The sequence below is a fragment of the Typopeltis vanoorti genome, chromosome 9 (assembly GCF_054136105.1).
Source record: "Typopeltis vanoorti isolate ZY-2024b chromosome 9, IOZ_Tvanoo_1.0, whole genome shotgun sequence".
Lineage (NCBI taxonomy): Eukaryota > Metazoa > Arthropoda > Arachnida > Uropygi > Thelyphonidae > Typopeltis > Typopeltis vanoorti.
In genome coordinates, this window is record NC_143557.1 from 70,028,089 (window position 1) to 70,042,023 (window position 13,935).

Sequence of the window (13,935 nt, forward strand, 5' to 3'; positions counted from 1 at the left end):
CAACAACCGAAATTTTAAGCTATCATCCTTTTCATGATGATCGGTTAAAAGTAGTTGACAGTGCTCAATCTTTGCATTCAATCTTTGCATCGATGAAAACGGGATGAGGAAATAACCGTTACCCTCTGATAATTTTTACAGATTTTTCCCCCTCTGTACTGTTCCGCTCTATTAACAATCCACCTTGTCATCCTCCGGAGATAAAAGAACACATGACTACTATACTAGGAAGAATTATGTTATAAAAACATGAAAATGGATGATGTTGAAGAATATTTCTCTATTTGTACATATTATAACAAACTTCAATTTCCATGTTTGGCTTGGCTTCTACGTATTAAGATGGTGCCTTTATTTTTTTATTTTTTAATATATTAAACTTAGATTTGGAAAATGTAACATCATAATAAGATGAAAAAAGAAAGAAAGAAAGAAAGAAAGAAAGAAAGAAAGAAAGAAAGAAAGAAAAAGCATCTTTTCCAGTCTCACAATGTTCTCTGAAAGCTTTGGGTCATTAAACTGTGTTTAACTTTCGACTACGTTTTGTCGTCGGGGTACACAGAGGCCAATTAACACATAATCAGAGAGAGTTGAAGACAACGAAGCAGCGACTCGAAGAAAACTAACCCCCCTACCATCTTAGGAAGCTTTTAATTATTATGGAACTGATGGGGTTGGTTGGATCGCCGCGCGTGTCGCAAAGCTTATTAGAAGGTATTTAGTTAGACCTATTTGTCCACGCTGTAATAGAAGTGTACAGCTGCTCTTAAGTGACTGTGTTTTGACTCGCGTCTCACACGCACGCACGCACACGCACTCCACGATACCCGGAAAAGAGAGAGAGAGAGAGAGGCGCCCTCTTTATTAACTAGGGTCAACTATGTCAAGAGCGCTAAGCAGTTTCCTCCATACCTTGGGCTGTTCTGCTTTCAATTCGTCAAACGGCGTTCCACAAGTGTTGTTGGACAATGGCGAGGACTAATATGGGCTAATTTATCATCCAGAAACTATGAGAACAATTAGATAAGTTTGCAGGAATGGCGTCAAATGGCATTTCTTTATTAGGCCTAAGTTAAGACGCTCAACTATTTCGATGGAAGATATTTTCATTTTATTAGGGAACTGAAAGTTATTAAATCTGTTCAGATGTTTATTTCCTGGAATTTTAAATAAGTAATGTTCATTTTGAGATTTGCTTTTATTTATTTATTTTTCTTTTCAAATGCTTTTCAATTATGGAGACGAACTCTGTATTTATTTATGCTTAAACTTAAAATTTACCTTGTCAGTGTATTATGATTCAGGAAGTCTCAAACACAATCTAAGTTTAAAAAAAAAATAATAATAATAAAAATAAAAACATTCGTAATAAATTTCACTGGCATTCAAGGACGTTAGATAGAGGCTTGCGGCATGTTTAGCTGATTTGTCAAGAAAAGTGATAATCAGTTTTGCGGGTAAATGCTAGGTTGGCGCTTTATTGCGGAAGTAAGCAGTTGGCAACGTTCCGAATTTTTATTAATTTGAATGAGAAGGTGGGGAAGGGAAATAAATTCGCTCTTGATGATGAAACCTGCTTATCTAAGTATCCCCGTATGAGTAACAAAGTCACGTATAGTAGCAAGTACGTATCTAAATTGTGTGCATCCCTTATAAAATTAAAAAAAAAAAAAAAAAAGAGTGAAGAAATACGCAGACTAGGGTTAGTGAAGTGAAAGGGTAAAAAACCGAAATAAATATGATGAAAAGGGACGAAAAAATCGAAATAAATTTGAAACTGAAGAGGTAAGAAAAGAAGGAAAAAGTGGACCCAACACTCTCGAATTCAATTTATTCTTGAAATATCTGAAATCATTACTAAATGCTGTGACTTAACATAACGTGCATTGTATTATTCTTATATCGGTAGGCAAAATAAACTAGTCTTTTACAAATCATTTGCTCGCTACAATGGATTGCAATGAGATGAATGCTACAGAATTATTTGGACCGAGCTTTTGTTGTAATTCTTATTGGAAAATTCAGTTTCACCAACACACAAATGCGATATCTTTTCTATGTTTTAAAGGGGCAATGATTTTCAATAGGAATACTAGTAGAACGCATGCGTACATCAACCAACAAAGGAGAAATTAACTAGAATCCAAATAAATGCACGCTTCGCTGACATTTCATTTCTAATGTGGACATTTGTCCAATCGGTGGCTTCATCGCATCCTTTACCAATCATTAAACACCAAACGAACTATTGGATTTTTATTTACTAGCGAAAGTCCCATTCCTTCACCGATTCTTAGATAACCACAAGAAACAGGTTCGGACTGTATAATCCACTTACCCAGATACTCAGCGATCCACAACACTCTCTCTCTCTCTCTCTCTCTCTCTCTAGGTTCCTATCTATTTATCACTTATTGTTTTAAGCTCAAGTTTTCGGAGAAAAGATGATGATAAGATTGGGGTGCATTTTACGAGCGAGGTAATAATGGTAATCGTGTTTTTAATTGTCTCTTTACAATGGCAATTTAGCGGCCAGGCGATGATAGGGTAATTTTGATTAAGGACTAATTTGACTGTGCAACTTGTGAATGTGCGGTGGCTGTCTTAAAGAGCCTTATCATTCTATCTTGCGGGACTCTCGCTAACAATGGCCATAGTTCTTCTAGAAATTTAATCGGTAATGGAAGAGATAGGAAGCCGGTTTAATGGGTGTTCGTTATTGTTATCTGGAATAACGTTTAAGACATGATTCCTGTTCTTTAGTCCATTTATTAGCTTCAAAACTCAAAACCATTACGCTTAAGTCATTATTCGCGCGCGCGCGCGTGTGTGTGTGTGTGTGTGTGTGTGTGTGTGTGTGTGTGTGTGTGTGTGTGTGTGTGTGTGTGTGTGTGTGTGTGTGTGTGTGTGTGTGTGTTGCATCAGTTATTTCCCAATGATCACTAGTGATCATTGGGAAATAACATTTACGATTGTTAAAGTAATTAACAATCGTAAACTACACTTGACGTACAACGCGCGACTGAATAATACAAGCATCCCATAGAAGACTATAGACACAAATGACAACCGTATCCCATTGACAAGTCAACAAAACTAGTCAACACCTGATTGCTACTAACAGCCATGTGACTAAGAAGAATACATTGCTCCATTATTTACCTATTGTTACTTTTCACTTTTGTTGCTATCTGACAAACTTGTTACTATCTAACAAAGCCAACCGATTGTAAAAAATAATAATACCGAAACAGTAAAACCAACAATCGACTGCTGTATAAACTTTATTCGAAGAGTCTGTTGCAAGGATTCAGTATTATGTGCACGAGACCCAGCGACAATTAAAATGTTATGTTCTGCAAGTATATAAATAAATAGCATTGTTGCCCGTAGATAAATGCAGCTGTGTAACGCCGCTAGAATACAATACGACTGTAACGGGTAATATTTTGTTTTCTAGTCTGCTCACAAAGGCGAGTCATAGTCTCAAAAAGTTGCGTGTTAATGATTATTACGATAGTGATTGATTTTAAAAAAAAAAGCTTACGTAAAATTTTATTGTGAACAGAATATTCGGTTGTGTCACCGTTATCAGTATGACTTATCATTAAAACAGAGAATAGAATAACAATTTAACAAATTACTGAGGTATGTTTAGCATGGTCACTTCCCAAAACTGAGAAAGTTTGAGAAAGTCATTCTTATTTAAATTAGACTGATAAATCAGACCTGAGTAACTCTCTTTGTATAGTCGTTCTTTAAAAATAAAATAAAATAAAATAAAATAAACAGCTTTTATGTAGCACTTGAGACATTTTTTTCCAATGGTGCCTGTATCGGAAAGATATAGTGTGATCTGCCAGGCCTGATTTCTCCAACTCGTGGAAACGAATGTAACCATAGTGCTCTTAAAAGGTGCCATCTCAAACCAACTTGTCTGCCCATAATTTTCATAATAAAATTTTAATTATTAAAATTTTATTTTGTTAACGTTTTTTGTATTTTTTTCCAGTTTTAATTATTATCGTGTCTGCTTGAGTTTCTGTCTTTCATCATAACTGTAAATAGCACAGCACTTTTCCCTTTGCAACTAAATGCCTTACAGCTTAGGTTTAATATCGCACCGTATGAATTTATCGTTCGACTTATTTAGATACTAAAAGATGTCCGTTGAAAACTGAGATATTTAAATAAAAATTTGCGTATCAAATCTCATCAAAATCCGTTCAATCAGAATTGCACTGTTATATGCATTCCAGTGGATCGACAGAACTGTCTTTATGGCTGCGAAAATTACAAAAAAAAAAAAAAAAAGTTTTTAACACATCTTAAAATATCTTCTGTCGCATCTTTCACTCATGCTAAATATGATTATTTTCCATAATCTACATTTTGGTTCATATACTCCTTTATACATAATGTGTAATACACATAACTTAGCGCCTTCGTAGTGAGTTCGAACCTCATTTGACAGAAGGAACTTTTATAATAGATTTATAAAAGGAAAATGAGCTATCCCGATCTCATAAAGAATGAGACAGAATTTTTCCTCTCTGAAGCGTTTTTTTTTTTCATGGAATAGACAAACTGGCCTTATAACACACCAATTAATAAATATATTAATACATTCATCCATACATACATTGGTTAGATTATGCCAAAGAAACCAAGAGACAAAAAAAAAAGCATATAGCATAAAGGCTTTTGTTTATTTAAATTAGAAACCAAATAAACTCTCTCCATTCGTCTTATTTTCAATATCGGATGTACGTTTAAACAAACTGCACGCACAAATTAAATCCAATTATTAAATAAGAAAACAAAAGAAGAAAAATAAAATAAAATAAACAACCGACGCTTTCGTAGCGCAGCGATGTTAATTATTTAAGTGGATGTCAAGCAAGTTTTTGTTCATTAGATTAACTTCCTTTAATGGATTTTTATTGCTTCTGTAAGATTCCTGTTTAATACTTAAGAAAAGCAAACGTTTAAAAACCTTTACCGTGAGCTACCATTCATAAATAATAGAATTCCTGCTAATTGTTTACGCTAGCCTTTACTGTGTATCTAATAGGTTATTTGACAAATCGGTGCTGCTCTTCTAACTGGATTACAACTCACCTTCGTATGAGTCGAGGAATTAGAAGCAAAAATAAGAGAAAGTAAAGAAAATGAAGGAAAAAAAAAATAACGAAAGAAAGAAAAATCCGCCTACACCCAGAGAGAAGATGAGTACAATTAAGAAATATTGGAAGAAGCCCGATAAAATTGGCCCTGTACTATAGTAGCTCGCCAGTAGGCATACTTAACTGTGGATATCTAAGTCATTTTACCTGTTAGAAGAAATCCCTTTGAGAAATTGAGTTAAGACGTACGGAAAGGCAATTAGAAGAATCAGAAGTACTTTTTTTTTTTGTCGTTTCGACTCTTCAGTTTTTGTGTTTGGTTTTTCTGAGATATGAGCTCTCTCTCTCTCTCTCTCTCTCTCTCTCTCTCTCTTTCATTCCTTCTTTCTTTTTATTCGCTTAGTTGCCATCAGCACAGGGGAACATCATACTCGTCTTGTTCTCTTGAAACTATTGGAAAGAGATTCTCAAGATAGTTTTCTGGTAATTTCTTCGACTGTATATTTTTTTTTGTCTTTTTTTGTAAGAACTGAAGAAAAATCTTTTAACTGAAGAATTCTTTGTTCACCGAGTGGATCTGAACGAAATTACTGAATCTTCTCTACTAATAATAGTAATAATAATATGAACAGGAAAATTCGAAACCAAATCTTATGTGTTTGAATTTTATCTGAGTCATGACTTTTTATAATTAAATTGGCAGTTAAAAATTACCTAAGTTACAATTATTTGGCTTTATTGGCCAAATATGTTCTGCACTTGTTCTCACAATTTTTTAAGCCTCTCAACAGATGGTGGGAAATTTTAGCAGTTTTTCCCCCACTGTACAACTATAGAACTATGATATAACAGAGAAGATGGTTTCAAAACTTTTAAGAAATGGTTTGCTACTTTTATGATCACACTCTTATAAGTAGGCGAACTGTTTGTCTACTTCGTTTTTCCAGGCAATATTTTGACAATGTAAAATAAAAACTTGTAAAAAAAGTCACAAATAGCCTGATTATCAATGCTTAAATACTTAGTACTGAAATCGATCTTAAAAAACAATAATTAAGCGTAAATGATTTTGTTTTTCATTATGATTTAGTTCATGTATTGTTTGTTGTAGAAATCTTGGAGAAACTGAGTATTTCACAATAAGTAAAGGGGTGCGACAAGGATGTATTTTACCTCCGTACTTGTTTAACTTGTACAGCGAATGCATTTTAAGAATGGCAGTGCTGAAGGAGTCTTCAGTTGGAATTAAAATTGGTGGAAGAAATATTAATAATTTGAGGTATGCAGATGATACCACCTTGCTAGCAGAATGCAAAGAAGATTTGGAGGAACTTATTATGAAAGTTAAAGAAGAAAGTGCTAAATATGGTCTTAAATTTAACCTCAAAAAGACAAAAGTTATGGCAACATGTGAACTTAATGATTTTGAAGTGAATGGGGAGAAAATGGAAGCAGTTAACAATTTTGTGCTCCTAGGATCCCGAATTGATAAAAATGGTTATTGTACTGAAGAAGTTAGAAGAAGATTATTACTCGAAAAAAAAAAAAAGCAACGGCAAATTTAAGCAAGATCTTTAAAGATAAAGATATTAGCCATGCAACAAAAATCAGAATCGTGAAAGCATGGTATTCCCTGTGGTACTGTATCGATGTGAAAGTTGGACCCTGAGAAAAAGTGAAAGAAGGAAGATAGATGCATTTGAATTATGGGTTTGGAGACGCTTACTAAGAATACCATGGACTGCAAAGCAAACCAATAAATCAGTGATAGACTGAATAAAGCCAGATTTCTCCCTTGAAGCTATGAAGCAAAAATTGTCATACTTCGGGCATATTATGCGAGCAAATGACAGTCTGGAGAAGATGATGATGCTTGCTAAAGTTGATGGAAGCAGGAGAAGAGGATGGAAGCAGGAGAAGAGGAAGATCAAGAATTAGATGGGTGGATGGAGTTAAAGAAACAACTGGAGTGCGCTTGGAGGTTCTGAAAGACATGGTCAGGGACAGATCGGAATGGAGAGTGTATGTTCGTGGAGTCGCCAGGACTCGGAAACAACTTGATGGAACATAACACACACATTGTTTGCTGTAAATGAATCTCATATAATTAAACGATGAATTCAAAATATTAATGGAGTATTTTTTCTCTATTTCCTAATCAGCTTCGCTCTCTAATTGAAAATGTAAACTCAAAATTATTTCTGCAGTTTGTAAGGTTGTAGTTGGATAGTTTTTTGTTACTTTCCAGACGCTTCAAATGTGGCAGTCTTTCAACTGCTTGTGTTCTCCCATCAGTTTACAGAAGGGAAAATCTGATACCATTCCCCTAAGACTGAATAACTCAGGCTGGATTTAAAAAGGCCTCTCCTTCTCTTATATAATAATGCAAAAATATTAGATCGAGAGGATAAGTAGGTGGTCACTGAACACTTATTTTAAATATAATTTTTACGTTTTTATAATTTTTATTGCTTTTGCTGTTTCATTTATGAACGTAAACGAAACTTTCCCCTTACTTATTAATCCTGATGCATTACTGAAAATTATTCAGAATTCTGCGTCTGAATAAATCATTGCGACAGTTTCCTGATTTTCACTCGATAACCATTTAATTCGCTTACAAGAAGTTAGTTGGATATCCGTTTTATGGCAGAGTATACGTTTCAAATGTTCCATGGCTTCTGATGAACCCAGAATCTGGTGTAAATGTTAAGCATTAAAAAATAAAATTAACTCGAAAAATGCATTGTTGAAAAATGCAATACTAGCATTTTTCAACAATGCATTTTTGCACGTTATTGTCCATAACGTGCAAAATTAATAACACTTGCTTTATAATTAGATACTTTCCAGATTTGCTAAATTTTTTTTATTTATCTGTTTTATTTATCTTTGTGCTTAGTTTTTATATCAGAAATGTCCGCCATTTTTCTAACGTCCACTTATTCGTAGCTGTGGCGAAGAAAAATTATTTCTTGGCATGGATTTGCATTTCCTCTTTTTTTTTTTTTTTATCAGTTGGTCAGACTCGTTGATGTAAATGAACAAATACTGGTGGTGGTTCAGACGACTGGTTCCGTATACTGAGGCCAACACATGGCGCGTTTTTTTTTTTTTGTTTGTTTTTTGTGTATATATTTTATCAGTTAAGTCATTTACATATAGTTACCGATGAATTTGTCTAATTCATCTTAACAGGACGATTTTTATCCACAAGATTACCCGAAATTATACAAAGTGATAATTTCGCTCTAACTGGACGAATTTTAATATTTGATATTTAAACAGCTAAAATTTATCGAGTCGCTTCTTCGGATCGTGTTTTGTTTCTTCTACTGTCGCAAATGCTCGTTTGTCAATGTATATAAACAAAATAAAAATTCTTCATAAAAAAATTAATTAATTAATTAAAAAATAACAAAACTTTTTTTTTTGTTTGCTGGTTAGTTAAAATGGACAAAATGAAACTAGAAAACAAAAACGAACAGAATTCTGATTCGAGTTTATTACCATCACTGATAAGAATGATTGAACGTGATTCGCGCTTATTAGCCAACGTTTTTGTTGCATTTATTCAGAAATGAATTATCGCAAAGGTCAATGATTTTCATCCGTTGAAGAGAATACAGCGAAAGACGTAACACGAGCAACAATTCGATAGAGAATGCCTTCTACAAATTAAACGTCGATATCCACGCTACAAATTACGCTCTGGCATTCGTGTGTTACCTTTAATGAGAACAGCTGGACGAAGTCCAGATCACACATGTGCAAACATATCTTTATCTTTAGGAGGTAACGAAGGGGAATTTGTTTTATTGTATTCCTTTAATCTCCCTGTTGCCATTGTACTCGTTCTTCTACAATTCTATCCGATCTGACGAGAGGTGTTGTGAGATTGGTCACTTCCCAAAACGATTTGCAGGCCTGATCTTTACCGACTGTTTGTGTACAAACGTCCTTGGACTTTCTTTCCGTATTAATGTTGATTTAACTTCCCTGTCTTACATTAAACCACTCAATTATATCACGCAGAATAAAACTTGTTTTTAATTAACAGATAAAAACTAACTAAAAAATAACCGAAGCGGATGGTGCAATTACAATTGCAAAGTTTTGCCACTTGGAAATATCAAGCAGTTAACTAGAGCATAGTTTACATTTACCTGTTGCCTGGCAACCCTGTTGAATTTACGATATTTACAGATTCCGACAGCAATTGTCTTTAACTGTTGTTTCTTGCTACAACAATTCAGACGTATCTGATGTGCCGTATAAGAAGTGATCGCTAATCTGATCTAAATCTGCTATAAGCATATAACGAATTTAAGAGGGTGTGCTAATCCGAAAGGCAAAGAAGTTGGAATGTTAACTTTATCACTTCCGTTTTGGAGAAACCCAAGTTCAAAGAAAACTGGTCTGTCCAGACATGCACATTCGATAAATGGAAGGGGGGGGGGGGGGAATCCCAAACTGGTTTAGCGAACAGTTGCTTGCCGCTGTTATCAGATCGCGTTCATCTCCAGTATCCTAGCTACATTTGCTTTCTCACCTTCTTTTGTTCGGTGGGCTTGATCGTCGTAATTTTACTTAAATGGCCTACTTACGGGTCAGCGATAAAATCTTTGACCTCCATTGATTTTTGAAAACATTTTTCGTACGTTCAATGCTTCATAAGTGTCAAAAAGGGTTGAACACGATTAAAATAAATTGCAAGAAAAGCAGGCAAATTTTGTTCTTCATGCGAAGATTAAAGTAGCAGTTCTGAAATGAGGTTGGGAGTTTTCTACCATCACTTTGAATTCTAACAAATTTCTAAATGTTGATTTTCTGAAGAGCGAAATATTCAAAAATCATTAAAGTGCTAACAATGCTAACACTTGACGTGTCAATAATACTGTGATTTAACAATGGAACTGAGAATCATCCGCATAATGTAGTAGTGTGCTCATAATTACATTTCAAATCAACTATTATGTCCTGATATACGTGCATTGTGTCCATTTGTATTCACATTTACTGCATCTTTATATCTATCTGGTAATCTAGTCTATCAGTCTTTTCTTATTCTAAATATGCTTTAATCTTGTTAACTAATAAACATCTATCGACGTACTGGCTTGCCAAGAAGACTTCTTTGTATTTCAACCATAAGGTTACGGGTTAGAATCCCAGTGTGGCACGGATATTTGTGTACAGGTCATTGGATTGTTTTGAATTACACTGAAGCAAGTAAAGAGGCTGGTGTGTTATGTATGTTAATCGCTCTGTTTGGTGGGATTAAAACTTGATTTGTGGATTTAGATGTTTTCCATCGCATGGTATGACTACCATTCCACTTATTGGAGGCTTGGAAAAAACATTCTGTTTGGTCTCTAGAATAGACTTCCCGGATTATCTAGTTCTTTGCTTATCGATGATATTAATGCGATGTAGGTTTGCGGGATATTAGTTTATTTAACATAATAAATATAAATAAAAAGCTAAATTTACATTTTAAATTATTATGCTCAGTTACACGACATATAAGAGCCACGTTGATGAATCATGTGGTCATTTAAAGAAGTTTATTTATTTATTTGATTATCTTTGTTTTTGAATTCGTGTCATTATAGAGAAACTCTGAAAGACCCGTGTTGATGTTAATAAGAATGTATCTTGTATTCAAGGATGTGAAAGTCACTTGTAGACTGAAACTTTTTTTTTTTCTGGTTCAAAAGTGTTCCTCTTGTTTTTATCGAGCAAACGTCAAGTACGTTGCCTTAATTCTTCAAGACAGCAAGCTGGAAAGAAAACTGGGAAAAGAAGAAATGATCAAAATAAAAAAAGGGGGGGATAAAATTCCATTTATTGTAAAATATCATTAATCGAGTTAATTTTTTTTTTTTTTCTTGTAAAAATTTGGGGACAGCTGTATGACACGTTTTTCGTTTGCTGGCTCACGTTACGAGACACACACACACATGCATATCCACTGATGTCATTATGGCGTTGTCAACGGAGCAGAAGTCACGATAGATGACAATTGTCTCTGATTCCGTGTGGCAAAACACACAAATAATCACTTTTTAATCTGCCTTCCCTCCAACAATGGGAACAGCCGGTTGCCAAGGGCAACGACCAATCAGCTCAGAACGTCGGCAATGGCCGCTGCTGTTTCAGACTTCATTGGAAGGAGGAGGAGGCAGGTTCCGTTATCACCATGACCGGGGGAACCTTAGGCGGCCCGTTGAGTCGGGAGCAAAAGCTCGTGGCGCGAGAACTTGTCGTATTCCTGTAGCGCAGCCAATTCTAGTGTGTCGTCTTCCCGGTGATTTTGTCTACTCGCCCGTCACACTCCCGCCAGGGATACAACCGCTTGACACGCGGCTGGCGAAAACGTGCCGCGGGTTATTATCGCATGATTGTATTACTCTATTTGCCTCATCTGTCAAGCCCTGCTGAGCCCGCCCGGGCTATGCTGTTGTTACGAAGGCAATAAGACTCGAGAGACCGTGCCAACAGACTTTGCCGCGATACTCTCTCTCTCTGTGTGTGTAAGTGTGTGTGTCTCTGTTTGCGGTTCGCTTACACCGCTTCCGGCTACGGATGAAGATGGAGTAAATCTTTAGCCACCTGTTAGCCGAGACTTCGTTGTCCTCAAATAATGCCGATTGTGGAGTTAGAAGTTGCCGTTACAGAGGGGGGTTTTCGTGTTGTTTTTTGTTAACTCCCGGGCTTCCTTCCGCAGATACTCGATTGCCCCGTTTTTCGCCGCAAATGTTGACATCAATCGGTGCTTACGGAGAACTGTTTTTTTTTTCCCTCTTTCTTTCTCTCCCCACTTTGTGTGTCCGCATCGAGACCTAAAGTGCGTTGGGGGAAAAGTAGAGAGTGACACTCACTGACAATTCAGACACTCAACGATTGTTTAAGCTCCTCTTCTGTCGATTCTTTTCTTCTTTCTCTCTTTGTGGTGTTTCTTAGAAACACGTTTTTCGCTTTCTCTTCGTCGGTTTACCTTTAAAACTGAGGTGAACTAAAAGAATCATTATTTCTTCTCCTCGGGTTTCGCCTAGATCGATAAACGTATACCCGGCTGATTGCTGCAGCTTCTCTGTCCGCAGGATTCAAATAGGTTTTCGTAGGAGACGGAGTGAGAGAAAAAAATAATAATAAAAGAAAAGAAAGAAAAACGTTGTTGTTGTTGTTTTTTTAAATACATTTTTTGCTGGCGTTCTTCAGTACATTGGTCGGTGTGATTGGCGGCAATGTGGAAAACGTGTCCAGAACAAGAACTGACCTTCCGTGGATCACCTGTAGCTCATTGAGACAGCCGTCAACATGTCCCAGATGTACGAACAGTTCATGTACAAGGTAGGCTTTTGTATTTGCGTAAATAATTTGAAAAGTAACATTGTTTTAAAGTGTGTGCATGCATACGTGTTTGTATATTTACGCTTTTATATACCGTTTATCTTTTACGTCACTTTAACCTTTCAGAATGGAAGATGATGAAGTCGAAGAAGTCCGTATTTGACTTCTTCGGTTCGTAATTACAATGATGGTGAACTCTAGTTGGTCTTGCACAATCACGTAATCTGTCATTTTGAATTGTATGCATTCTCTGGAGATTTATTTTGTTCATTTTATAATATCTTGTCTTTGTATGTTTTCTCCGGTTTTTAGACACAGAAACATTTGATGTTCTTTTGAAAGTAATGATCTTCATCCTTATTTCTTTACTTTTTTTATTTTATTTTATTCGATGCTTTTGTTTCTGAATACTTTACACCATCTTCCTATTCAGTTTTACCTTTCGTGTCATAAATTGAATGCATTAAAATCCCATTCGTTTTCGTAATGACTTCGCATGTTTGGCTTTTTTTTTTTTTTTCAGACAATTCATACTGCTTTTTATTTTAATTTTTCTACGCTTCTCAAAACGAGTTTTTCTTTGATTAACTAGATTATTTCCACCGATTTCGTTTTCATACCATGTGTCACCTTGAAAGCAGGCGTGGTCAGAGAATCCTGTCGAAACGCGTGATAAACACCAACAATTAAGCAAGACGCTTAATAAGCTCTAACAATAGAGAGAGAGAGAGGATGACGCAACAATACTACGTCGACAAGTTGTGAATTAGCAAAATACAAAATGAATTAGCTACGTGGAAATTCTGTTATAATTATTTTCTAAATCAATTAATTGAAAATTATAGAAGAACATTTACTTGAAGGAATAGAAACAGTAATAATACACACACACGCGTAAAAAATCACCGCAGTTCCGTGAGGAAAGATTATACTGATAATAACAAATACCCTTCATAGTGAATTATCAAGTTTTAACATTTTCATTCTGTAGAATGCGTGATGCCATCTTAATACTCCCTTTTGCCCTGTAACCTCTATTCTTCTAGTCAGCATTTGCATGGCCTTGTGCAAACACCTTCACTATTATCGAATGCCTTAGGGGGGAGTTTATTGTAAAGGACATGTGCTTGTAGAACTGTTAACAGCAATGGCTGGGTATATCCGGGTCAGTATCGTCCACCCCCCCCCTCCTTTCTCCCCATCATTTCCCATCATTACCAAATAGAGTCGACAAGGTCATTTTGATAACAAGGTCGGTTTTGCATTACACCGGTTTGTACCACTGTCTGATTATTTCATTCGAACAGTGGATTTCAATAAAAACGTGTGGGACGTTATAAGCAGCAGGTGCGAGGTGTTAGATTTGAATTCTCTATTTATCTTAGCAAAGAGACTGATACAAATGCGCCACCTGCCGTTAAAGTATATCTCAATTATGAACAATTAATATATA

General features: G+C 35.6%; 1 protein-coding gene across 6 annotated transcripts in view; it reads left to right on the plus strand.

Moving 5' to 3' along the window:
- LOC150103132 (TOX high mobility group box family member 4-A-like) overlaps window positions 1–13,935 on the plus strand; it is a 540,588-nt gene that overhangs the window by 220,134 nt on the left and 306,519 nt on the right. For 2 of the 6 annotated variants that reach the window (XM_090397570.1, XM_090397578.1), the window contains exon 1: window positions 11,407–12,482. The exons of 1 other annotated variant lie outside the window; for it this stretch is intronic. In XM_090397570.1, coding sequence (XP_090253696.1) covers window positions 12,450–12,482 — 33 coding nt within the window. In that variant the 5' untranslated portion in view covers window positions 11,407–12,449. Of the gene's footprint in view, window positions 1–11,406; window positions 12,483–13,935 lie in introns of those variants that run through there. 3 more of the 6 variants (XM_090397568.1, XM_090397571.1, XM_090397576.1) reach the window with 2 other exon arrangements.